The sequence below is a fragment of the Lontra canadensis genome, unplaced genomic scaffold (assembly GCF_010015895.1).
Source record: "Lontra canadensis isolate GAN:19392208 unplaced genomic scaffold, GSC_riverotter_1.0 scaffold36, whole genome shotgun sequence".
NCBI lineage: Eukaryota > Metazoa > Chordata > Mammalia > Carnivora > Mustelidae > Lontra > Lontra canadensis.
Window position 1 is genome coordinate 10,662,381 of NW_022631030.1, and position 25,473 is coordinate 10,687,853.

Sequence of the window (25,473 nt, forward strand, 5' to 3'; positions counted from 1 at the left end):
GTTTCTTGCCACCCGTTTCTGGAAGAGCCAGAGAAGCCGGTGCTCTCGGGCTGTGTTTCAGCTCTGCCTTCCCTTGCTGGATGACCCAAGTTGTTCACTGCCGCTCTCTGGACACACCTACACAGAGGATGAGCGGGTCAGGAATTGGGGGCTGCTGCCAGCGCCAGGCATTTAGGGAACCCGGGCCCCCCAGCTGCTCTGGTGGAGAGATGCGGGGGCGGGTATCATGGCTCTGGAAACTCAGGGACCCTTCTGGACCGTCTCCGTGTTTGCCTCCTCAGTGTCTGGAGCTTGACATAATTTTAAAGACACCCTCTTTATTTGAATTGACTTAGTCTCCATCATTAAATAATTCATGTTGATTTAGAAAGCTTTGTTTCCAATGGGAGCCACAAGACAGCAGAGTTAATATTAGAACGGGCCAGGAAGATAAGGGGAATGGGAGGAAGACTGGGGAAACACCCTTTTTAATAATTAACCCGCTACCCGCCATCTTCCCCTGCCTACTTCCTGTCCCCCCCACCCTGCTCTTCTTTCTCTGTGTCCCCAGGGGTCATTACCATCCACTTCTGACCCTCACAATTCATTTGTTTAACCTGTTTACTATGGATTGACCGGCTCTCTCTGCCAGGACTCAGGCTCACCAAGGCAGGGCTGGTGTTCCCTTTCACTGACCCGTGAACCTCACTTGTCGAGCTCAGTGCGGGGCACCTAGTAGGTGTTCAGGAAATATTCATTGATCAAAACCTTAGCTTCCATTTCCTCCCTGATCTAGGTCCTCCAATTCCTTGCTTCTCAAATTTTCAGGCAGTTAGCAAGATCGAATGCAGTATCGTCCTTAAGGCTCCGGCCCTGGGGCCGTAGAGGTATTTGTCAACCCTGGGGTTCCCGCCAGTGGGAGGAGGACGCAGTCTGCATGTGCGTGTGTGTGACTGTAACTGCAGAGTGTGTGACACTTTAGCGTGTGTGTGTGTGTGTGTGTGTTAGTTTGGTGCTCACACCAGTTTTGGGAGATTTGATTTTTATTATCCCCATTTCATAGATGAGGAATGAGAAATGCCATTCATTCACTAACTCATTTATTAAAAACAAAACAAAACAAAAACCAAACAAACCCTACCCTATGTTGAGGACTTGCCCTATATTAAGTGCTGGTCAGAGAGTTGAACCAGAGTCCCCACAGGAGCCCTAAGGGCCTCACCCAAGGGCACGCAATGAGTGAGCTCTGTAGGGGTTCTGCTCCCAGCCCCTGACTCTTCCTGCTAACGCTGGCTCCGCACACGTGCACGGGGGTCCCAGGATGTCCCGTTAAGCGGAATCCCCACAGACATGGCTCGGAAGGCACGGAAGCTGCAGACAGAAGGAGGACTCTGGGGTTAACACGCATAGCCAAGTCCAGAATCCCAGGGCTGGGCAGGACTTTGAGAGGTTCCCCTCTCCAGACTCAAAGTAAGAGGCTGCACAAAACACTCTGTTACTTTCTGTGCCTCAGTCTCCCTCGTGAATTCTGGTTCTGGTGGGAGATAGGGCCATTTTCCTCAACTACTTGGTGCGGCAAGCTGGACCCCGTATTGTAGAGTTCACAGCGTTTTGGGAGCCCTTCAGTGCCTAGTGACCATCTTATTTATCATCACCTTCATGTTACAGATGAGGAAACTGAGACCCAGAGAGGTGGAGTATCAGGGCCAAGATCACAGAGCTGGTTAATGGTAGGACCATGACTGTTGCCTCCAAGTCTGCTGCTCTGGGCTGCCATGATTCTTAAGATGTTCTGCAGGTGGAAAAATGCCTTTCTCAGCCTGGCCCAAGTCAAGGCATGGGCCCCCTGGACCACAGAGGGAATGCAGCCTGGCCGTTAACCTGGACGGGTAGGGGTGGGGGGTGTCCCGGAATCTTTGCCTGGCTCTGCCCCTTCCCCTTCTTGCTCTCCTGGTCCTTTAGCTCCCTCCCTCCGCCCCCCAGGGTAGCAAATGCTCAGCTCTAAGTTGCTCCTGGCCTGATTGCATCTGGGAGCTGGAAACACAAGGCTAATTAATGCGTCTGCAATTCTAGGCTTGGCTGCTGGGGCTGGGTCCCCATGACCTCCCCGGAGCACTATGGGCTCTGTGAGCTGGCCCTCTGGTTTCTCCAGGCAGGCTCCCGGCAGATGCATATTTTAACAATGCACATCTGTTGGCCATATAATGTCTCGTATTTGCCCTCCTCACTTGGTGTTTTGATGGAAGACCCCCACGGGTCTCCCTCTGTTCCAGCCAAAGTGTTTGCTTTGCAATTTTGTTGGAATGCCATCTGATTCTGCTCTCACATCTTCCGCAGGTTCTAATCAGGCTCTTACTTTATTTAATTAAAAATCTATCTCAGGCAAATACAGACTAAATTAGGAAGCTCTCTCATTCCTGGAACACAGGGAAGGCAGCCCCTCCCTTGGGGAACTGGCTGGGACATTTTCCCAGGCTGAGATGTCACAGCAAAACAGATGGGGTCTTGTTTGGGAAGCTGGCTGCCCGGGGTAGCAACGCCCCTCTTCGCTCTGCTGCTCTGTCTATGCAGCACAGTGAGCAGACCAGGGCTCCCCTTCCAGAAGTCTGGGTCAGCTTCTGCACACAGGGCCTCTCTCCAGGGCAGTAGGTGGGGCTGTGCACCATAAAGAAACTCAGTTGGGCTGGGTGCCTCTGGCGGAGGTCGGCTGGACCTGCGAAAGTGGGGGTGGACACCTGCTGGACCAGCTCAGGGGGTGGGACCAGGGTGATCAGGAGGGGCTGGAGGCAGAGTCTGGGCCAGCTCTTTCTTGCCTGGGGTTAGTTTGTTAGGAAGAGTGGGGTTGGTGGAGACTTTAGGAAAGGCTGCTGGACAAATGCCTTCTCAGGCTCCTTTTCCAGCTCTCAGGAATCCCACAGCCTAGCTGCCAGGGTCCCCTAGAAGGTCCCCCTTCCCCCTGTTCAACTGCCTTCCAGACTTGTAAAGCATATTCCCCATGTCAACCGGCTCTGCGCCAGGTCTGGACACAGGAGACGGAGATGGCGGAGACTTTGAGATGTGACCCAACACGAAACTGAGTCTGTCCAGGTGAGACTCTGTGGCCCTGCTCTCTGCAGCCCGGCCCTTAAGCAACTAGACCAAGCAGACTGTGGTGGCATTTAGGGATGCAGACAGCATTGGTCTGGAGTTAGAAAATCTGGGGTCTATTTTGAGTGGTCATTAAGCCATGAGTGGCTTTGCTCTCGGAGTCTCAATTTCCTCATCTGTACAACATTTGGACTACTTTGAGCTTGGTGACCTCCGTGAGAGGGGAGAGGAGGCAGGCTGTGAATGGTTGGGTGCGACAGGCAGAGTTCAGACAGCAAGCAGGATGAGAACTTGACGACGAGCTGTGTGTGCATCTAGTCTAGGTCCTGCGTGAAGTTAGGAGAGGGCAGTGCTTAGGTCCCTCTCAACTTAGCATTCTTTGGTACCCTCTACAGTGGGAGCAAGGCAGCAGAAGGCGGATTATTCTGAGGATGGGGAACGGGTTCATCTCTGGAGATGCCCAAATCTGTTCCCGCATTGCACAATACTCAAAAATCAGAAAAATTCTAGATGCTAAATCCTCCTGCGCTTCTCCACACCTCTGCACCATGCTGTACCCCCATTCTGTTCTAGCCACCATCTTGGGAGACGTGAAGAGTCTGTCTCTCCCTTTCTTATCCCTGATTCCTCTTCTGTGGGCCCTTCTGGACTGAGCTGTCCCAGCGTATTTACCCCGCCGGACCCGGTTGCTTTTCTCTTTCCTTAATCACAGGCTAGAGGAGACCCTGGGGCCAGGGGGAGGTTCTGGGGTCGGCCCAGAGTTAAGTCTCAAGAATCCAAGCCCCGAGCTTGGTAAGTGGTCCGCCTGGGCTTCCTGCCGTGCTTGGCATAACGTGCCCGCGTGTTGCCGTGTCCATCTGAAGATAACCTGACACGCTCTTAAATATTTCATCAGGAGCAACCACGTGCCTTATCCTCCAGGCAAGGAGGCAGGACCCCAGCTGCTGACCCTGTGGTCGGAGCCTCACAGCACCTGCCAAGAGGCAGGCAGGCTCCCCTCTCCGCTGCCTGGGTCCCGTCCTTTGTGGGACTGGCGGAGCCTCACCCAGGAGGCAGTGCGCTGGTACCAGAGCCCTAGCCGGGAGAACCCTGGGGCCGTTGGCATCTCTGAGCCTCAGTTTTCTCATCCAGGCCAACAATCCCTGTCCCACTGTCTTGCGTCCCAATAGCCGGGGTAGCATAAGTGGAAGGGCTTTGAGAGGGTTTCTACAGTGCACGCACATGTCTGCCCTTATGCCTTCTGTGTACGGCTCGGTTCTCAGGGGCCTGGTCCGCAGTAGCAGCTGGCTGGAAGGGAGCTGACAGGGCATGACCTCAAAGTTGGAAGGAGGCCCTTTAAGAGGAGCCGAGCTCACTCCCTCGTCCTCAGGTGGGTCTGCCTGAGTGGAGGAGTGGAGACCTCCCAGGGAGGGTGTCTTAGGGCCACTGGGCCCCTGGGAAGCCAAGAGGAAGAAAGGCCAAGGGGCGAAGGTCTGGTTTGGCATAAGGGCCTAAAATGAATTTTCCTAGGAATGATGTAGGCAGTCAGCTCTCTAGCAGAGAGCCGGGGCTCCCAGGGAGCGGCGGAGCATGGGGAAGGAACAGGTGCAGCAGTGGTCCCTAGGAGTGCTGAAATCATGCTTTGTTAGCACCTAGTTGGAGACGGAACGGAATCGAGGATGTGTCATACTCTCCTCCATATCTCCACTGCCTAGCACCCGGCCTGACAACCACCACGCGTGCAGAACACGCTTCCTCATGGAATAAATAGGCATTTAGAGCCCCTTTTAGCACCTTAAGCTGGAGTCAAACCCGCTGGGGTTGGACAGGGTCACAGGTTGCTTAGCAGTACCCTCCGATTCCCAGGGCAGGAACTTTCACTTTCCCCTTTTAGCAGGGGAAGTGGGTCCTGACGCAGTGGGGCAGCAGCCGCCGGAACCGCTTTAGGCTTCGCCCAGTGTGGAGGCCCTTCTGGAAGCGAGCGCACGGTGCTTCCCGGAGCATCCTCGCCCCTGCCTCCCCGACCCGCGCGGCAACAGCTCTTACCCAGGACGGTGAGGCGTGCGGGGCGAGACCGTATGGCGGCCTGGATGGCCTGGCACTCGTACACGGCGTCATCTTGGAGCTCTGCCCGCAGGATCTTCAGGTGATGCTCCCCGGACAGGTGGTTCCCTACCACCAGGTACTGTGGGTAGCCTGTGGACACAGTGCGCATGTCAGGGGGGCGGGGCCACGGGGGGGCGTTCCTGCCAAACAGGCACCACAGTGGGACTTGCGAGCTGGGGCTGGGCTTGGAGGCTGGCATGGCAGGTGACCGCTCAGGGCCCTGACCTCGGCGTGAGGAGCACAAAAAAAGAGCTTTCTCTGGGTATTGGGCAGCGTGTGTGTGCGTGTAGGTTTAGGAATATTGGAGAGGCTGTGATGGGAGAGGACGGAGAGAGCAGAGATGGAAATGCTGAGTGTGGGAAGACACAGCAGGGTGGGTACTCTGGTAAGCAGTGTGCTCAGCGCTGTGGTTTACCAAGCAGACATGCATTTTGATAAGGAGACACACAGAGAGACAGAGAGACCCAGGCTGCAGTTCTCAGCAGACAGAGTAAGAAAGAGACAGAAGAAAACAGAAATCTCTGGAAAAGAAGCAAGAATGACTTTGGGGGGGGGGGTTAGTTCAGAATGGGCAGGAAGTAGAAATCGAGGCAAACCTGAACAGTGCCCGGCATCCTCTGGCCACCTTGAACCCGAAGGGGCCCTATTCTGGTCACTTCTCCTCCCCACCTCAGACCCCAGGGCCTGATTAAGCACTGACTATGAGGCACTCAGGACACTTAGGAATGTAGGGCCCTTATACTACTGGTGATGAATAATGGATAAATAAAAATTTGAGAATTATAAATCATTAATCAACTTTCCTGCTGCTGTGGAGGGTGAATGTAAATACTGACAGAAGTCGTGGCTGGGCAGGCTGGGCAGATCCCCTGTCCTGGCCCTTGGGCCCGAGACCTCCTTAGTTTCTTCCAGAAGGATCTCTTTCCCATCGTCCCCTTACCTGAGCTCTGTCTCCTTTCCTCCCCACCATCCACCAGCCTCTTACAGAGACCTTCCTCCCTGTTCTCTTCCCTTCTTTCCTCAGAGGCCCACACACCCTTCAGCAGCTACAAACATCTCCTCTTTCTAAAAGACCTTCCCCAGGACAGTGTGAGTTCTCAGAAATGTGCTGTAGGAAGAAGGGGTTGGTCTATCCGAACTTTTAGAATAAGATTAGGGCTTAAGCCAGTGAGAAAAAGAGAGAGAGACAGAAACAGAGAGACAGAGGGACATGGAATAGCTCTCCAAATGCTTCCCGTCTGTAAGTGCAGGTTAGATATGTTCAAGGAGTTCCCAAGGACAGAGCTAGCACCAGTGACAGAATTAATGTGGGGAAATACTTTAGAATATTCTTAATATAATTTGAAAGGTCCAGCAGGGATAGGGTGCCAGAGGTGGTAGTGAGATCCCCATCAGTAGCTGCATGCAAGCACAGTCAGGGACACAGCAGAGCAGCTTTCTATTCTAGATGGAATATCGGAGCTCTAAGTTCCCTCACATCGTAAGCTAAGGGTCTTGCAGCGGTGGAGCAGGCGTCCCCACAGGTGAGCAGTACAGGGGCCACTGGCACACATCCCTTGTCCGGAAGACAGCTGTGATCCTTCCCAGTATGCAGTATGGGGGCTTCCTGTGCAGCTGAGCCCTTCAGGCTCACGTCTTCATGGCTAGCATCGTCCCCATCGTGCAAACAGCCTCGCCTGGCACAGCTGTTCTGGCCCAGCCCAAGGTGCTCACAAGGCAGACGGCTGTAGCCCCGAGAGTACCACCTCCCCTCCTGCCCGTCCTTCCTGCCCTCTGCTGGGCTTTGGGAAGAAGCCCAGGTAAGTTAAGCTGGCTCTCCCCAGGACCAGGACGAGGGGCTGGAAACGGGTTCCTGCCCAGCCCTCTCCCCGCTGCTGCCCTCAATGTAGCCGGCTGTCCGCCCCCAGCCCTTCCAGCCCAGCCTCTGGATCCCGCTGTCCTTGATTAGTCCCTGGTCTCCTGCAGGCATCTTGGCTGGAGCTTGTGTTTTTGTTGTCTTGCAAGCTATCAGCAGCAGGAATTTTGCTCTCATGAGCTGCTGAAAACATCAGTGATGGGTTTGTTTGTATTCGCCTAATTAGGCAACGAGCTGCAATGCTGTCCCATGGACTGGCAGGATCTTTGGAAAACACAGGCCCAGAGGCATTGATTCTGAGCAAGTTCTAGCTCCTTCCATAGGATCATGACTCATAGCTATGCTCAGAGGATGCAAAATTATTGGGAGTCTGGGTTCTACAGTCTCAGTGCCCGGGTTCAAATGCCCAGTCTGTCCCTTCCTAGCTCTGTTGTCTTGGGCATGTTACTTGAACTTCTTCGTGCGTCCGTCTCCTCATCAGCAAAATGGGGACAATATCAGTATCTTATAGAGTCACGGTGAAGATTAAGTGGGACGATTCATGTTACGTGAGTGGCAGAGAGTAGAGTCTGTAAATGCTGGTTTAAAGAAAAATGACGGTGAGTTGGGATAGCCAAAAGGGTCCCTGCTTTAGAGGCGAGAACATGCAGGGTGCCAGGATTTTTGGGTGTTAGGATCCCTAACAGAATTCTCCCCTCCCCCAGGGTCCCACACATTGGGATTGGTTGTATGTTTGAATCAATTTCTTTCTCAACTGTGACTTCATTTACCTGTCAAATAAAGGGGGGAATCCTCTTTTCTCCCTGTGGATCATTGTAATTTATGACATAATGTCTGAGAATCATTTGGGCTTCTCAGAAGAAGAATGTTCTATCAATCTGAGGGCATGCATTTATAAATCATTTCCTTTGAAAGTGTTTTCCAGCCTTGGTGAACAGAAAGACGGGTAGGTAGGTCTTCAGTGAGGGCATGATTCCTGGTCAGCTGAGCCGGGTCACACAGAAAAGGATAAAGGTAAAACAAAAGAGGATAGAACTGTGGCAGGTTAGAGTCTTAACAATTCTGGGCCTCAGTTTCCCCAAGGGGAAACCTGTGCCATTATCGAGTGCTGTGTGAATACCTGCTGAGTGAAATCGGGACCTTTTCCTCTTTCTTGTTAGGTAAGCAAACAGTATTTATGGAGCATGTGAGTTTCTGTCATTATCTTCCTGACGCTTTTTTGGGGATCGGTGATCAAACAGAAAACACTTTCCTAGGAATTTGAGTTCGGTGGCTTTGCAAGGAGACAGACAACCTTCTTTATATAAGTGAGGTCAAGTCAGAGAGCAAACAGACCCCAATTAATCAGAACCCCGTTGTCCCTCAGTAATTAGTAGGACCCAATCCTGATCCAAGAAAGCCATTCATGGAATTGGATGCCACAGGGTCAGTTATCCGTGTGGTGATGAACATCCATGGTGACCTGGGGCTTCCTCTTGGCCACCAACCCAGAAAAGACCCCAGTCCCTGCCTGGAGGCTGCAAACCACTGACCAGGAACCCAGAGCACCTCCTTAGCTAGCAAAGATCCTGGTCCAAGCTCAAAGCCACGCAGAGCTTGAGTGATGCTCTTTTGGGAGGGTGAGATCATTCCCCCAGTTTCTCTAGGGTAAGGAAGTTCAGAGCCCCTGAAATTGGCTGGTTCCCATAATACTTAAATTTTATGGCAGCACAGTATATTTTGGAGATATTATTGTGTATTTTATCCATGCTCAGCGGGGCTGGAGCACTCAAACCCGGGGATGCTATTGACCATGGCTATAATGTTTCAATATACATTTTTGGCAAGACATAACTCACATTTTAAAATATTAATTTCCCAACCATCATGTTCCTGAGTGCACTTCGATTTTTATTTTCTTACAGCTATACACCATGAGAGAAGCAAAGAGACTTCTCAGTTGAATACATACATATATATTTTTTCTCCTCTTCTACCCTCAGCCATTCCCCAATGGCGGGGACACCTGGATCCCGAATTTTCCAGGTTATGCTAAGCCTCGAGAGCAGTCGCATGCCCACCTCCCCAGGGGAGAATAATATTTGCTGATGGGTGAGTGACCGGGTGGCTGAGTCTATTCTTTTGTCTCTCCGGGGAGAGGATGGATCAGAAAGACATCTGTATGAGCTTAAGGGCTGACATTCACCACGGTTAACAGATGAGAGGACGTCGCGCCAACTGGGGGAGCTCAGCTGCAAGTGACGGGAGCCTACTGGGACATCCTTGCTCAAAACCAGCCTGGGTGGGCTCCTTTTCTTTTCTTCCCTCCCACGGTAACCCGTAAAACCAACTTGGTTCCTCTGTGAGAGTTCAATTTCTTTGGCTCCCTTTAGTGGATGGAAACCCGGGAAGAACCAGGCGATGACTTAAGTGGGGGATACATTCTGGGCCAAGAAAAGGGAACACGTTTCTTGTAGGCATCTGACTTTACCTGAATTGTGTTTGACTTTCTTGAAGAGATCCCTCAGGGCCACCCTGTTCGGGTTTGGCCACCGGATTTGAGGGTTTATGGATAATTCATTACCGGTGGTTGGAAGGGCTCTCAGAGTCCTATGGGTCCTGGACCCAGAGCTAGCCCACCTTGACTCTGCCCCAGGGGGGATGCACAGTGAAATCTGGAGATTTAATCTCCAAATGCCGATGAAGGTGGGGTTCCTGAGGAGGGTAGCTGGGTCAGGCAGGGAAGGGGTCCAGGCCTTCCTGGGGAGGTCTGGGGGTACTCACTTGAGAGGTCCCTGCCCACACCCAGAGCCAAGCCGTCTTTGATCCACAGGACAAAGCCATCGTATTCGGGAATGGCGCACAGCAGAGTCACTGGCTGGCCTGACACCACGGCCTGGTCCTGGGGTTGCTGGCTGAAGGAGTACACTTGGCCTGGGAAGGAAACAAGCACAGTGGTCAGTTACCCGCAGGGAGCAGTGTCTGGAGGCTTCCCCAGTTAAGAAGCAGAGCAGAGGCTGGCCCAGGGGAGAAGCACCCCCAATGCCCCCCAGGCCCCTGAATCTTACTTCCCGCCTGGGGCCCAGCAACAGCTTCCTATCTGCCCCCAGCTTAATTCCCTGCTTCTAGCAGCTGGCTCGAAGCTCAGCCGCCCCATTCATCAGTCCTTAGTACACACACATAGTGACCCAGCCTCCTCCAGCCCCCAAAGAGGCCGAGCCCGCCGCCCTTGGGACTGGCTCTGCCACTTTCCACTTGCTGCTGCTGGCTTGCCCCTCCTCCCACTACAGAGCAGAAGCAGGAGAGAGCCCTCCAGCAGCGGGCATCCTGTGGCGGTGTGCCTCAAGAAGGCAAATTGGGGACAGGGAGTAGAGCGCTTTGGTTAAAAACCCAAGAATTCAGGGAAAACATTATTGTTTTGGTGGTTCCCAGGCTGGTATAGTGTGGCCCAGCAAGTGCAGGGGTATCTGCTTTGCCCCTATTTTTCTGGTGGCAGCCCCAGCTCCGGCTTCCCTACCACCTGGGAGAAGGTCACGGGTGTGACCCCAAGCTCTCCCATGCACCCCTGGGAGCGAGATGGCCCCGAGCCATCCAAGCCAGCCCGCTCATCGGTGTGACCCAGACACACCCCCGGTATGTATCACGTCTCGGCCACTGTTCTAAGATTTAAAAATATTAGCTCATTAACCTTTTCACCCTCATAACAACCTATGAGGTAGGTACTGTTTTGATCCCCACTTTCTGGAGGAGGAAATGGGGCCCAAGGAAGTGGCAAATACTAAGAGGGGCCGTGCTTGATCGTGACCGAGCCAGTCTCGCGTATGCACTACCTTTAGCTTTGCAGTGGTCGTAACCGCAGGACATTACCCAGTGCAGTTTGCAGGGGCTTGGATGTTGGCTAAATTATCCCCAAAGTGTCTAGTGGCAAGACAAGGGCTAAAAATATAAGACTTTCTGTCTCTATAGACTGTATTTTCCCCTACTGAGTTGTGCAGTGCCCAAATCCGCTGGTTCTGGAGGGGAAGCTGAGGAATGGGCTGGGGGTGATCCGGGGTCCCTGGGAAGCCGCAGGTGCACGGACAAGAGGACACTGACATTTACAGAACCCCTGGCCCACAGCAGAAAGTGCTTCACGTGCCCTCCCTTCTATAACCTGTTTAGTGACATGTCAAGGCAGAAATAGCCCGATGTTACAGCAAGGAAAACAGGACCAGAGAGGCAAAGCAACCAATGCAAGATCACACAGCTAATGAGTGGTGGAGCTGGGGTCTGACCAGGCAGCGGGGGGTAAGGGGGTTTCTCTGTGACTTCTAAGCCCACATTCTTTCCCACACCCTGCCCGGCAGCTAGAGACACACAGCTCAGGAAGGGGGTCCTGGTGGACAGGCTGCTGCCCCGGCCTCTTCTTCCTGCAACAAGGGAGAGTCAGGGACGGCCACAGAGGTCCTGGAAACTAGCTGTTGCCCATCCTGGGGACACAATGGCCCAGGCTCAGACCTGGGTAAGACCATGGGTAAGGCCATGCTCTCAGCAGCAGGTGGCCCGAAGAAGGGAGTGGTGGACATATAAAGAAGCTGAGGGAAGTGGGCCAGAATGGCAGGCCTGGTGGTGGGGGTCCCCAGGAGCAGACGTGGGGGGCGCCTCAGAGAGCCTGTGGCAGGTGGGAAGGTAGCCGCGGTTGCAGCCTGATGAGATTTTGGCTGGGTCTCTGAGGGGTCTCATTAAAAATCAAATTGGCCCTGAATTGTGGGAGTAACACTTTTTATTCTGATTTGAGCTTTACAAATTAGATTTCATAGGACATTTTAATCAGTTATCTGTGGTGGGTTAATTTATTTATTTTTTTCCTCTCAGGCTCTTCAAGTTCTCTGTTGTAATTAGACTGTTTCTGGCACCAAAACAAGAGAGGGAGAAGGAGGAGGAGGAGAGAGAAGAGAAAGGAAAAGTGGGGTGGGGGGGTTCTGGAGAAGGAGCCAGAGGATGGAGGGATGTGAGGAGGGTGCCGGAGAGGCTGGAAGAAGGGGCCGGGAAGGGAAAGAGGGCAAGGAGGAGGGGAGGGGAGGGAAGACAGGGGGAGGGAGAAAGCTGTGGGGGGCACTCCTTTCTGAGGCTCTTTTCTCCCAGCTCAATGATGATTTCACAACTCCTTCTTTTATCTCAAAATCTTTCTTGCAAGGACAGTGTCAAGACAGCCGCAATGGCTGTCAAAGATTGTGTTATCAGAGAGAATTAGCAGGTTGTCAGCGGTAACGAGAAGGCTGCAAGCCAGTGGTGTGGACCCTGCTGCGGGAGGTGTTCCCTCCTCCGCCCACCCCCAGTACCGCTTCCTCAGATGTGGGTGAAGGTAACAGAGAGCTGAGGTACAGGGAGCATCCCGAGGGGTTGCGGTTGCCGCGTGTTGGTGGGGGGTGAGCCCTGGTTGGTGCAGGAAAGCCAAGATCCTCTGTGGAGGAGGACAGAGAGAGCTCACTAGCTCACTCTGGACCGTGTCTCAGGGCCAGGCATTGGGGCAACCATGAGATCCCCCCAGTAAGCCCTGAGCCCACAGAGAGCAGCCTGAAGGGACAGGGGAGGGGGGCGGGGTGTGGAGAGGGGGAGGGGGAGGATGGTCCGATCCATCCCAGCAGGCTTCAGAGAGCTTTCGGCTCCCACATTGGGTCTTTTTGGACCCCTTCAGGCTTTTCTATGGAAAGAATGTCTCTTGGGTTGGGTTGGGGTTGCGGGGAGCAGAGAGAGATAACACTGGACAGTCTCAACAAAACCACCCAAATGACATTACCCATTTTTTTGGGGAGGGGATGATGGGTGCTCTGACAATTTCTTTTTCAATCTGATTTTAATTTCTGTGCATTAAATACATGCCACTAGAAATACTTTTTCTTTCAAATCAATGAGACGCTTTTTCAAATAGAATCACAAGCTGAGGGTCACTGTCTAGAGTCGATAAAAGTCACTCTGCTGTGGGAGGAGGGGCGGTGGAGGGTCGGGCACGCTGTCTTTTCACCCAGAGGACACACCTTGAGTCTTCTCCTTCGGGCTTCAGAGGCCCTAGGAACACAGCGTGCGTCCGCAGGTATAGTTTCTTGGCCAGAAAATGCTCTCATCTGTTCCCTCACAGCTGGTTTCTTTTCCCTGTCTTTCCTGCTCCCAGGAAGTGAGTGAGCCCAGGATCTTTTCTAGAACCCCCTAGGCATTAAGGTAGGTTGACAGGAAGCTCCTTGAGAACACTGTTGACTGCGACCTGCCATCTTGCCCTGTGCTGTGGGGAACAGATGGGTATGACGTGGTCCTTCCCTCCAGGAGTGAACGTCTGTACAACCACACACCCACACAACTCTTCTCGGGACACAGAGTGTGTGCTGTGCCCACTCGCACACCTCGAGCCGTCCATCCCGAGTTCTCCGCTTCAGTTTCCCATTGTGCCCACTGACGTTCTCCTGCTGCAAAGCCTGGCAGTCAGTGCGACCTCCCTTTCCTCCTTTATTTTCAGTCTGTCTCCATCACCAAGTGTGGCCCAGCCCCTCCTCCAGAGCACCTCTCAGACCCACCCTTTCCTCCTCCATTCCCACCTCTGCAACCCGAAGTCTGGGCCCTCCCCACCTCTGCCTAGGTTCTTTCGACAGCCTGCGAATGCCTTTGGGTCCAACCCTGACTCTTCTTCCTAAACCACCGCTTTCCTCGTGCACTCTCTCCTTTTGCAAGGGATGCGTAGTCCATGGCTCTCCACGCTCTGCAAGACAGCATCTGATGAGCTTCTCCAAAATTCGACAGCCTTCTCCCCGGGTGCTCAGCAGCCGTTCCTTCGCGTTACATGTCCCATGTTACTGACGTCCCACCGTTGTGGAATCGCCCCTCTCTCCGGGCTCCCTAACCAGCCCCGACCTCACTGAATGCCAAGTTGTCCTCCAAGAGCTTTGCCTGTGCCTCTAGGCACTTCCGGTCACCAAGGGGTGACTGACTTCTCTCTTCTACCCTCCTCCCCACTTTTGCTCCTTATCTTCCCCCCCCCTTCATTTCTTCAAACCTTTATTGAGCATTTACTATATATTAGATGCCAAAGGAACAAAGGTAAGTGAGAAATAGAGGGTAAACTGAGGGCAGGAACCACGGCCGTCTTTTTCGTCTTATATTCTCGGCACCTGATCTAGTGCATACTCACTGAATAAACTTGACTTGTGACCTTGTGGCTGAATAAACTTGACTTGTGACCTACTCTGTTTGTCCCCTGAGATCTGCGGTCACGAAGCAAAACTGTTTTTATGTTTTAAACTACTGATTAGGGAGATATTGTGCCGAGCACACCACATAGGAACGAGGTGAGAAATGAAGGCAAAGGGTCAGAGTCTTGAGGAGTCAGGCTTTATCGGATAAAAATAACTGGGTTATTCATGGAAGACCCACTTTAACCAAGTCTGAATAGAACTACAGTGTTAATCAGGTGTTACTACCACATTTCACAGATGAGCTGAGCTCCCAGAAATAAAGTGACAGGCTCAAGGTCACCCAGTTAGCCCAAGTGTAACTTAAGGTCACACAGTGGTGTGTATTGTACCCACAGGTACAATAGACTCAAATGTCTCCGGTTGCAAACGCTGTTTTCTTGTCACTATCCCATATTGGTTATTGAATTAAGGGTCTAGACTCGGATTTTTTTTTTTAATTTATTTATTTGACAGAGAGAGATCACAAGCAGGCAGAGAGGCAGGCAGAGAGAGAGGGAGAAGCAGGCTCCCTGCTGAGCAGAGAGCCCGATGCGGGGCTCGATCCCTGGACCCTGAGACCATGACCTGAGCTGAAGGCAGAGGCTTAACCCGCTGAGCCACCCAGGCGCCCTTAGACTCAGATTTTTATCCACAAACCAGGACTCCCTCTATTTAACCCCACCAACCCATGGTCCTCAGACCATCTAAAGAGAATCAGGGGATCTTTGGAGTGAAAAGCAGTTTCTTGGTTCTTTTCTCAAAGTGTACATGGCCCCTGCCAGCTGCTGGTCAACAACACTGAGCTAGGGTTCAGGGCGCAGTCCAGTACTGGCCACCGTGGGGAGTAGGAACGAAAAGAGGTATAATAATTATGGGTATTGTCTAAATAGTCATTACCTATATAGCTGTGTTGTTATATGAATATATAGAACTAGCTATATATCACAAATAATACTTTATTGTTGTAGAATTAATAATAGGTAACTTTCATTGCACGTAGCGTTTAGAGCTTTACGTGGGTTACTTGACCAAATGCTTTTCACAGTCAGTCCTGTGTGACAGGTGCCCCATCAGACCCCTGCGAGGATGAGTCTGTCCCAGGGTCCCAGGGCACTGAGTGGTGTGGGGGGGGGGTGGACATCAGGCCCAGCAGTCCTGTTCCTGAGCTGCCTCCTGGGGTCCTTGGCTACACGGTCCTTGGCTTCTGGGAATGCACAGAACCCGCCTGAGACCACACTCTCCCTTGCCCTTGGCCAGGACTGCAAAGTCTAGGGAGACTCTCAGGGAGGGCCTGGATGGAAACACACTTGGTGGGTTAGACTGAGTGGGATGGGGTCCCAGGGGTGCTGCAGGCACACTTTCCTGTTCACCATCCCAGGAAGGGAGGTGCCCTGTGGAACAGGAGGCTCCAGGGGCCACTGGAGAGCCCGTGAGGTGACTGTCCGCAGCCTGCAGGCTCCCTACATGCCCACGCTGCCGTGGACTTTGCAGGGCAAGAGGGCGTGTTCCCAGCTCTCCACCTGGGCCTTGACAACTCTGAAGTCGGGAGGGAGGTGGTTCTCCCCACTGAGCTCAGAGCGGAGAAATGCCAGCCTCGAGGTTCTGCAGTGGCTCAGTGGGGCTCAGAGTCAGCTCTGAAGGCCCCCAGTGCGGAGATCTCCCCCCTCCACCTGCCCAACCTGCTCAGCAGGTGAGGAGAGGAGGCTGGACGCAGGAGTGCTTAGCAGGTGCGGCCTTTGGGCGCCTTCTCCTCAAGCTGCAGGAAGCAGGGGCCGTATGTGGCTGGGAAGGGGGGCGGCTCTGAGGAGCCCCAGCCTGATGAACCATCGGTGTAGCCAGCGCTGCGGGCTCTGAGTCAGGATGGCTGGTGATTGGCAGGCGGGAGGAGGTGTGGGGGCGGGAGTGGCAGGTGGCAGGAGGGCTCTTCAGCGCTGAAAAGGACAGGTGCAGGTGCAGCCTGGGCTAGAGAGGGGCGGGGACGAAGCTCTGGAAGCTTCTGGGCTCCAGTCCTGGGACAGAGCTTCCTGTATCCTTCCCACCCTCCACCTCCCGCAGCAGCACAGCTGGGAGTCCTCCACTCCTGCTACCCTGTCTGCCTGGTCCTCGGTCTTCTTGCCAGCTGTTTCCCTCTGCTCTCCTCTCGGGAGCAGTGCAGCCCAGCTGCCTCTCTCCTCATGACTTCTCCAGGCTGCTTTCTTGAAAGCAGCCCCTCTGCCCTGCGTCCCTCCTCCCTCCTTCCTCCTTCATCTCCATCCGCCCAGCAGGCTCCCTGAAGAGGCCACCCCCTCCCAGGCCTGGCCACGTGGCCCTCACCTTAGACTCTTCTGGGGACTTGCAGGACACATTAGCACGGAATGAACCATCACCATCTGGCTCTGGGAGGTCCCCACCGTCTTCCAGTAAAATATTTAAAATGCCGAGGACCCCATGATTCCCTCTGAGCTCACACACCTCTGACCCCTGATCTAAGATCACCTCTCAATTCCTGATTATTTCCTGGGGAGGGAAGAGGCATTTTTTTTTTTTTTTTAATGGAAGACCGAGGTTATAAGGGCCAAATCACCGAGAGTGATGGTTTTAGAACAGTGCTCTGGGGACCTGGCCACTGTGGTGTACGCGTGCGTGTGTGTGAGTGTGTTTGCATGAGAGAGAGAGAGAGAGAGACTGTGTGTGTGGGTGTGTGTGAGTGTGTGTGCATGAGAGAGAGAGAGACTGTGTGTGCGAGTGTGTGTGTGTGCATGAGAGAGAGAGAGACTGTGTGTGTGAGTGTGTGTGTGCATGAGAGAGAGACTGTGTGTGTGCGCGTGCATGAGAGAGACTGTGTGTGTGAGTGTGTGTGTGCATGAGAGAGAGATTGTGTGTGTGAGTGTGTGTGCGTGCATGAGAGAGAGACTGTGTGTGTGCATGAGAGAGAGACTGTGTGTGTGAGTGTGTGTGTGCATGAGAGAGAGACTGGGTGTGTGAGTGTGTGTGCATGCATGAGAGAGAGAGAGACTGTGTGTGTGAGTGTGTGTGTGTGCATGAGAGAGAGAGAGACTGTGTGTGTGTGTGTGTGTGTTTAACAAGCAGGAAGAGGGGGCGCCTGGGTGGCTTAGTGGGTTAAGGCCTCTGCCTTCGGCTCGGGTCATGATTTCAGGGTCCTGGGATCAAGCCTCACATTGGGCTCTCTGCTCAGCAGGGAGCCTGCTTCCCCCACTCTCTCTCTGCCTGCCTCTCTGCCTACTTGTGATCTCTGTCTGTCAAATATATAACTAAAAATCTTCAAAAAAAAAAAAACAAGCAGGAGGAGGACCTAGTGGACCCATGTGCTTGGTGGTCAGGGTCCTTAAGGGCAGGCTCAGGTCCCCCACCCCTGCCACTCATAATTGTCAGCCCCAATCTTTCGGGGACACCTTCTAGTACTTGAGTGTCCCGAGTCTGTTGTCACCCCTGTGGATGTAGGTGTTTGTGCCTCTCCCCTAGTCACTGATCAGGTGCTCAGGTGGTTCCGTGGCGGGGGGCTAGCAGAAATACACACACAGGATCAGCATGGGTTGGTGCCAACGGCATGAGATCTGGGGTTAGAGTAGCTGAAAAGAGAAGGCCCAGTGCAAACCTCCCTGGAGCATGATGTGGGGGCAGGGTGCTGATGTCTCTTTGTCCCTGACATCATTCTCTTTCTATCTATGCTCAGGGTTCAGATCCAAGGCGGTCCAGGGCTGGCACGCGGGTATGCCTTCTCCCCCCCCGACCCCAGGACAGGGCTCTTTGGCCAAGGCTTTGCTCTAGCAGCAGGTTGAGGGCCGGAGACCACGGCCCTGAGGGTTAATCCCAGCCATTCCTGCACAGGAACTAGGCCGCCTGGAATGCTTGCCAGGCTTCTAAGTGCTTTGCAAACCCATGTACACAGTCACCCTTGTCCTGCTCCTTCAGAGGGGGAGAGAGCTGATAAGGGCACAGGGCCCCCAAAAGGTTGAGTGATGCCCTGGGGATGCCCAGTGGTCCAGGAGCAGGCAGAGGGAGGACTTGTCTCGTGCCCTGGGGACGCACCCACCACCACCCCTGTGCCAGAGCGCGGGGCAGCCCAGCTGAAACTCTGCCTGCTTCAACTCCCAGGACATTGAGCAAAACTTATTGAGAGTGTGCAGATGGCCACGTTTGACTGTGAGTCACTAAGCTACAAGGGAGAAAGGGCTCAGTCTCATCAAGAGGTCACATAAAGTTCTTTCTGGGTTTGAGAAAGGCCTGTTGCAAGCAGGAGGGCTGGAGGGAGGAAACCTAGAGGTTTCATGGAGGAGGAATCATGATATGGGGAATGCGACGGAGGAGAGATGTCATTCTGGGTTAGGAAAAACACGCAAGCGAAGGCATGAGTGACGAGTGCGCTGAAAGACCTGCTCTGAGTACCTGCCAGGACCTGGATCTTGGAGAATGGAAAGCACACAGGGTCAGGCAGGCCTGGGCTGGACCTCCGGCCCCGTCACTAGCAGTATGACCTGGCACGTTCCTCACCCTTATCTGAAATGGGAGTGACACACCTACCTCGCACAGCCGTGGGGAGAGGACTCATATGTCAATGATCCCGGTACACAGAGGTGTTTCCCAAAGGGTTGTTCTTATTTTCATCACCATCCATGAATCTTTCCTGAGCCCAAGACCACTAAAAATCGGGCCACACTCTGCGGCACCTGAGTGGCGTGGCCGGTTAAGCGTCCACCTCTTGGTTTTAGCTCTGGCCGTGATCTCAGGGTCATGAGATCCAGCCCTGCCTCTGACTCCAAGCTGGGTGCAGAGTCTGCTTGAGATTCTCTCTCTCTCTCTCCCTCTTCCCCATCAGTCCCCCTCCATTTCCCCTCTCTCTAAAATAAATAAATCTTAAAAAAAAAAAAAAGTGGGGCCACAGAGCACCTGGCATGAGGGATCCCAGAAGGCTTTGGAAATGGGAAGTTGCACCGATTAGAATCGGCTCCTTCCCGTGGGTCTCAAGGGTGAGAGGGAGCCTGTAGGGCCCCCCGGTAGCTCTGCCGTCGCCACGACCCCAGCCCACGTCCATCTCCCGAAGCTTCCTGGTCAGCCATGCAGAACAGAGTGTTGCCGTCACCTCTGTTATGAGTGACGAGCTGGGGAAGGCTTTAAGAATGCTTGTACGCGGATATTTACTGCCAGCTTTTCCCCAGCCCGGAGGACGCAGATTGCGTCTTATGAGATTAAGGAAAGCTACCCTGCTCCCGAGAAGCAAGCAGATGGCAGCCAGGGAGGGGGAGGAAGGAGCTGGCTCCTGCCCCTAGCTGACACCAGAAGACGCCCGGCAGGGTGGGACGGGGCCAGGGCAGGACGACTCAGGTCACACCAGAAACCCAAGACTGGACTTCTGCCATTTTCCTGCTGCTCAGCCCAGGACCAGCTCCTAATGCAGAAGAATGAGTTTTGGGAGAATGTCTTGTCATGACCTACTCAGGGGAGCGGGAGCTGGGGGTGATGGGACTGTGCTTGTGCCCGAGCAGAATGACGAAGACAACTGATGTTTCTGGAGAGTGAGCGAATACCAGCAATGGTGCCAGCCATGGGCAGGAGCAGGTCTCCCCCAGCACTTCCAGGACCCCTGGCCGGGTGTGGGGAGGCAGACGAGAGACGGATCTATTTTCTGGGACAAGGAGTAGAGTCTGGAGGAGACAAATAGGCTCACAAGGAACCAGAATTACTGGCATCACACAACCAGGGCCCAAAGTGAAGTATAAAGAAAGTCCCAAGGAAGAAGGATGCTTCCTTCTGAGGGAATGAGGGAAGGAGTCCCAGAAGGGTTGGCTTCTGACGTGCCCTCGAGGCTAACGGATAGGAGGGCAAAGAGGGAATGTTCCCGGAGATGGGAAATAGCGTAAGTAGCACATGGAGGTCAGAACATACTCCAGCAGCAAGAGCTGAGGCCACGTGATCTCGGCTGGATCTCTGGCTCTGCCATTACGGCCGTGTGGCCCCTGGGCACATTCCCCAGGCCCTTTGCACCTGACTTTCCCCACCAGGACAGTAATCAGTGCTTGCTGGGTTGTTTGTGAGAATGACACGGGGCATTTCGTGTAAAGTGTGTGGAGCCCTGTACGCCCTCAGGAGGGGTTGGAAATACGCTGATGGAGAGGGGCCCCAAATCCCCAGGAGAAGGTATCCTGGGGGTAGTTGGCTTCATGGGTCTGGAGAAAGCTGGTATGAATAACTTATGAGCATTCATATCTCAGGTAGTAGGAGAGGTGGTTCTGCAATATGTCCTCTCGTCTGGGGCTGACTTGGGAATTCATCTCCAAATAGGGGAAGTCACTGATGCTGATGTGCCCACCTAAGAGGGACAGGGTTGCTCCAGGCTGGACAGATCGGGAGCGCTGTCTTGGGTGGCACAGTTAACCACCGCCGAGGTCTGCACAAGCTTAGAGCCCTATTGGGATGGCCAGAGGTCATCTAACCCCATCTTCTTCCTTTGGATTGGGACTGGAAACACCAACAGAGAAGCCAGAAAAGCAGGGCATGGGGGTGGGGTGGAAGAGGGGCTGTTGGTCCATTGTTTCTGCTAGACCCTCTGCCGGGAGAGAGACCTGAAGACACATTCACCCTCCACATTACCATCTGCAGCCACTAGCAACTTGATTCTGATACACAGGTGAGGAGCAGCTTGCTGAGATGACCGACATTCCAGAAATTGCTCTGGAGTTTTGTTTGGGCTTACACAGGAAAGCCAGACTGCTCCTCCCCGGGGCTGGATGTGGGGCAGGAATTCCGAGGGCACGTTTTCCCATCTTTGTGTCTTGTCTGAGCTGGGGGCACCCAGGTAACCTGTGACTCTCCTGGTCTCACACACCTCTCCCCCGGATACACACTCCGCCAAGGTTGTCCTGGACAGTGTGGGGCTTTAATGAAGAGCAATGGGGCTGGCCGAGGCAGGGTGACTCCAAAGTCACTATAAATCCTTCGTCTACTGATGATCAGCCCGTGGCCCGGGCCAGAACCTGCACTGTCCTCATTAGAGAGCGAGGCGGAGGTAATCCTCCATCCATTCAGCCAAGCTCTGGATGCCAAGAGGGTACTGATAAGTGCTTCTGGAAATACTGGCGCATCAAACCTGGGAAGGAGCCCATCCATCCCTGCCTGTGGTCCTCCCTGAGTCTGACCGAGATGGGAAGGGCAGAGCAGTGCAGGGTTTGGTGACAATGGTGGGGGACGTGATGGAGGAGAGTTGGGAGACACTCCGGCAGCCCACGAAGGCTAGGAGCCAGGATGCAATCTCAGGCCTGCTGCGAGCTGGCCATGGGGCCCAGGCAAAGCCCCTTTCTGTCTCTGAGCCTCAGGCTCTTGTGTGTTCAGGAATATGTACTCCCTGAACCCTTGTTGGGGAAAGGCAAGGAGCAGTAGGAGAGAGAGAAGGAGATGCTGAAGAGCAGGAGAGAGCTAAATCATTAGGGTCTGAAAGGAAGTGTGGATATTGGCTGTGGGCAGACATAGCTTATATGGTTACCTTCTTAGAGAGGATCAGGGTGGGAACCATTGGGAGGCAGGGCCGTGGATTGGCTAACTCCATAGTGTCCAGCATCTCTGTTCTCTTTCCTCCCTCCCTCCTTCCTTCCTTCCTTCTTCTTCTTCTTTTTTTTTTTAAGATTTTATTTATATATTTGACAGAGAGAGAGAAGAGAGCACAAGCAGGGGAAAGGCAGAGGGAAAGGGAGAAGCAGGTTCCTTGCTGAGCAATGAGCTAGCTGCAGGACTGGATCCCAGGACCCTGGGATCATGACCTGAACCACCCAGATGCCCCTCTGTTCCCTTTTCTAAGAGTTACTGGAAGGACACAGGAAGCTGTGTCCTCGCCCTGGGCACCCACACCCAAAAGGTGGACCCGGCCACCGTTGCTAGGAACCAGGCAGGAACAGATGCACGGCACGTGGGCGTGCGGATGTGTTCAGTAGGGCGCATTGCTAGGGAATCATGGTAGGCCTGAGTGTGTCGGCCCCCGAGTGCACGCTAAGTTCGCACTTAATGAGAAATCATCAAAGGGTTTGACCCACATGCTCAGATCTGAGTTTTGGGGAAGATCACAGCGGGGACAGTGAGGAAGGTGGGCGAAAGAGGATAATCTGAAGACGGGAAGACTGATCAGGAAGATTTTGCTGTCATTGGGGCTCAGGCTAAAGCCGCATCCGTGGAAAGAAGAAAGTGGATTTGGGACCCACTTGGAGATAGAACTGGTAGGGGTTGAGAGGAGATGAGAAGGATGGAGGCATCAAGGTCCCCTCTCCCTGGCCAGCAGGAAGGGGTGATAGGTGACCTGGGGGACTGTTTCTGTGTCAGGAGGGGAGGCGTGCTGGGGGGGGGGCGGGCAACACAATTGGTGTTCCTTCTGCCACCTCTGACCTGGGTGCCCTCGGACCTGACTCTTCCCTTCTCCAGGACTCCCCGTGTGTACAATGCAGAGTCTAGACTCAATCTGTTAGGTCCCTCCCTTTCAGCCCTAAGGTTCTTTGTTCTGCTTTATCCAAAGTCTTATTTTTGGGTGGGGAGAACCCACAGCTGAGAAGAATACAACTGAGCGACGAGGAGGTAAAGGCAAATTTCTCAAGGATATTTGGTCTGTTTGAGGAAGATCCATGCCCTAACCCTCAAGGTTTTTTTTTTTTTTTAAACAAGCATATTAAAATAATCATTTTATCCTGGTATAGACCTTGCCAGCGGGAAAGTGTGCTAAAACGCTCACATGCATAAGAATCACCCGAGATGGGGCGCCTGGGTGTCTCAGTGGGTTAAGCGCCTGCCTTTGGCTCCAGGTCGTGATCTCAGGGTCCTGGGATTGAGCCCCACATCGGGCTCTCTGCTCGGTAGGGAGACTGCTTCCCCCTCTCTCTCTGCCTGCCTCTGCCTACTTGTGATCTCTGTCTCTGTGAAATAAGTAAGTAAAATCTTAAAAAAAAAAAAAAGAGTCACACGAGGAACTTGCTAAAAATACACTTTCCTGGGCTCCCAGCCAGAAATTCTGAGATGGAGGGTCTGAGCTAGGCCCAGGAGTCTGCATTCTACAACTCCCAGGGGCAATCCGGCCACAGGTGGGTTTAGGTGCCCATTTGGGAGGCACCGTGGGATGCCTGGGGGAACTGGGTTCTTTCTGGTTTGGGGGAACTTGTTTTTTTTTTTTTTTAAGATTTTATTTATTTATTTGACAGAGAGAGATCACAGGTAGGCAGAGAGGCAAGCAGAGAAAGAGAGAGGAAGCAGGCTCCCTGCTGAGTAGAAAGCCCGATGCAGGGCTCGATCCCAGGACCCTGGAATCATGACCTGAGCCGAAGGCAGAGGTTTTAACCCACTGAGCCACCCAGGCACCCCATGGGGGAACTTGTTTTTCTGTGGACTTGGTCCAGCTGCCATTTCCTTCTAGGCGCACCATGTTTCCTTCGCCACTCCCTGAGGTCGTTGGATGAAGTCAGTGGTTGTCACTAATTTTTTTTTCCCAGTGCATGCAATCCTATGCCAGTGGAATCCCATATGGAATGCCAGGGTGTGAGGTGGTTGGGGGCAGGCTAGGTGAAGCTTGAGGGGCCTCTCCAGCCAGTGGGCTACTGTGCAGGGGACCCCAAGGTCCCGCTGTGAAATGCTCAAGGTATCAGAAGGTCCTGTGCAGTTTCGATGGTTTCCAAGTGTTCCATGAGGAGCAGGGTGGCTGCTTCCCATAGACAGATCCCAAAGCGGGCCTGGGCGCCAGGTGCCCCGTGTGGATATGGCAGTCTGGTCTTGAAATGAGCGGCTTCTGTACCACTCACCAGCCCTGTGTCGGGGACAGCACCCCAGACATGGTATTTATAGAGAAACCATCTCATGGCTTCTGGAGTCGTTCCCAACAGGGAGTAGATCACCATGTCCCACATTTCTCCCTTCTTGGAGCCCAAAGACAACCAACTCGTAATTATGTTCGCTAATGGAGAGGAAGCAAGGGTGTGAGTAATCCAAAGTGAAGGACAGTGCAAAATAATGAATAGTACTAAGTAACATGCCTTTTCAACTCCAGAATGCATTTCGGTATTCACGTTTGAATGTGGATGCGTTTCATGTTCTGGGAATTTTTAATACTCAACAAAACAAAACCAAAGCCAGTGATGGAGCTCCTCGCTGCTGCTGACTCGGCCGGGCACAGAACATCGCCTCTGGTCCTGGCTGACAGCTGGAGGCGGGCCACCCTCCACCCTCCCCAGCTCCCCATGTTCACAGCTCGACACCTTCCCCTGGGTGGGGACAGGGATACCAGCAGGTTTCGCCTTTAGAGGACTTTCATTCCCTCCCAGATTCATGCAAATAAGAGCAAAATAAGAAGCTGTGAAATGTTAACAGAGGACTTCATTAAGCAATCTTGGTGATAGAGTTTGTCAGGCATGGGGACAATTTGCCAACAGATAATTGAGAGTTGACTATATATGTGTCCTAATTAAAAAAGTGATTCTTCACACTGCCCTGGGACTATGGGTCTCGTTCTTCGGGTTGGTTAAGGGGATTAACCACAGCTAAGTCTTGCATGCACTTTATACTCCATGAAGAACTTCGTGTATATTATTTTGCTTCTTCTACCCGCACGACACCCCGTGGAGGAGGTTCTAATATCCGTCCTGATGTGAAGACTTGAATGCCAAGACTCATCGCAGCGGTTGGCTCGATGTCCCACAGCAAACATACATCTCCCAACCCAGCCTGCCGCCACCTGACTGTGACCCTGGCAAGGGCTCAGATCACCTTCTCCAACCCTGAAAATGCAGCCGCTAACCAAACAACCAAACCAAACCAAATAAACTTGCCATTACTGTGACTGTCTGATTGTTTGAAAGTGGACGTGTTGGTAAAGGAGACATTTTGTGCTACCATCACCCTGAGAGGAAGGAGAGAGACTATATGCTGGGGGGAAGCACCCAGGATGGGCTGAGGGTTTTTCTTAGCTTCTAAGAGGCTTACATTGGGTCACTGAGCCCATCTCAGAAGACGAGCTAGTGGCGGGAAGGATGGAACTGGCTTCTCAGGGGACCCCCTTAAAGCAGGGGGAACTCCAAAGCTAGCCATTATCACATCAACGGTACTGAGAGATAGAGAGGATATCTTCTATTTTTGGGATTGGGAAACAGAAGCTTGGAGAGGTTAAGTAACCTGTCCAAGGTCACGGTGTGCATTGGAGCAGGCAGACTCTATTTCTGAATCTTGGTTTACTCCATTAGTACCCGGTAAGCCCAGAGCGTGTTTGAGCTTCGTGGTTTCCTCTTCAGAAAACAGAGACTGGCTACTGTGTCCTCCAGCTGCCCCCAG

General features: G+C 53.2%; 1 protein-coding gene across 5 annotated transcripts in view; it reads right to left on the reverse strand.

The window, feature by feature from the left end:
- KIRREL3 (kirre like nephrin family adhesion molecule 3) overlaps positions 1-25,473 on the reverse strand; it is a 532,532-nt gene that overhangs the window by 81,844 nt on the left and 425,215 nt on the right. For all 5 annotated transcript variants that reach the window (XM_032868882.1, XM_032868885.1, XM_032868883.1 and 2 more), the window contains exons 4-5: positions 9,770-9,919; positions 5,092-5,241 (exon numbers count right to left, since the gene is read on the reverse strand). In XM_032868882.1, coding sequence (XP_032724773.1) covers positions 5,092-5,241; positions 9,770-9,919 — 300 coding nt within the window. The remainder of the gene's footprint in view (positions 1-5,091; positions 5,242-9,769; positions 9,920-25,473) is intronic.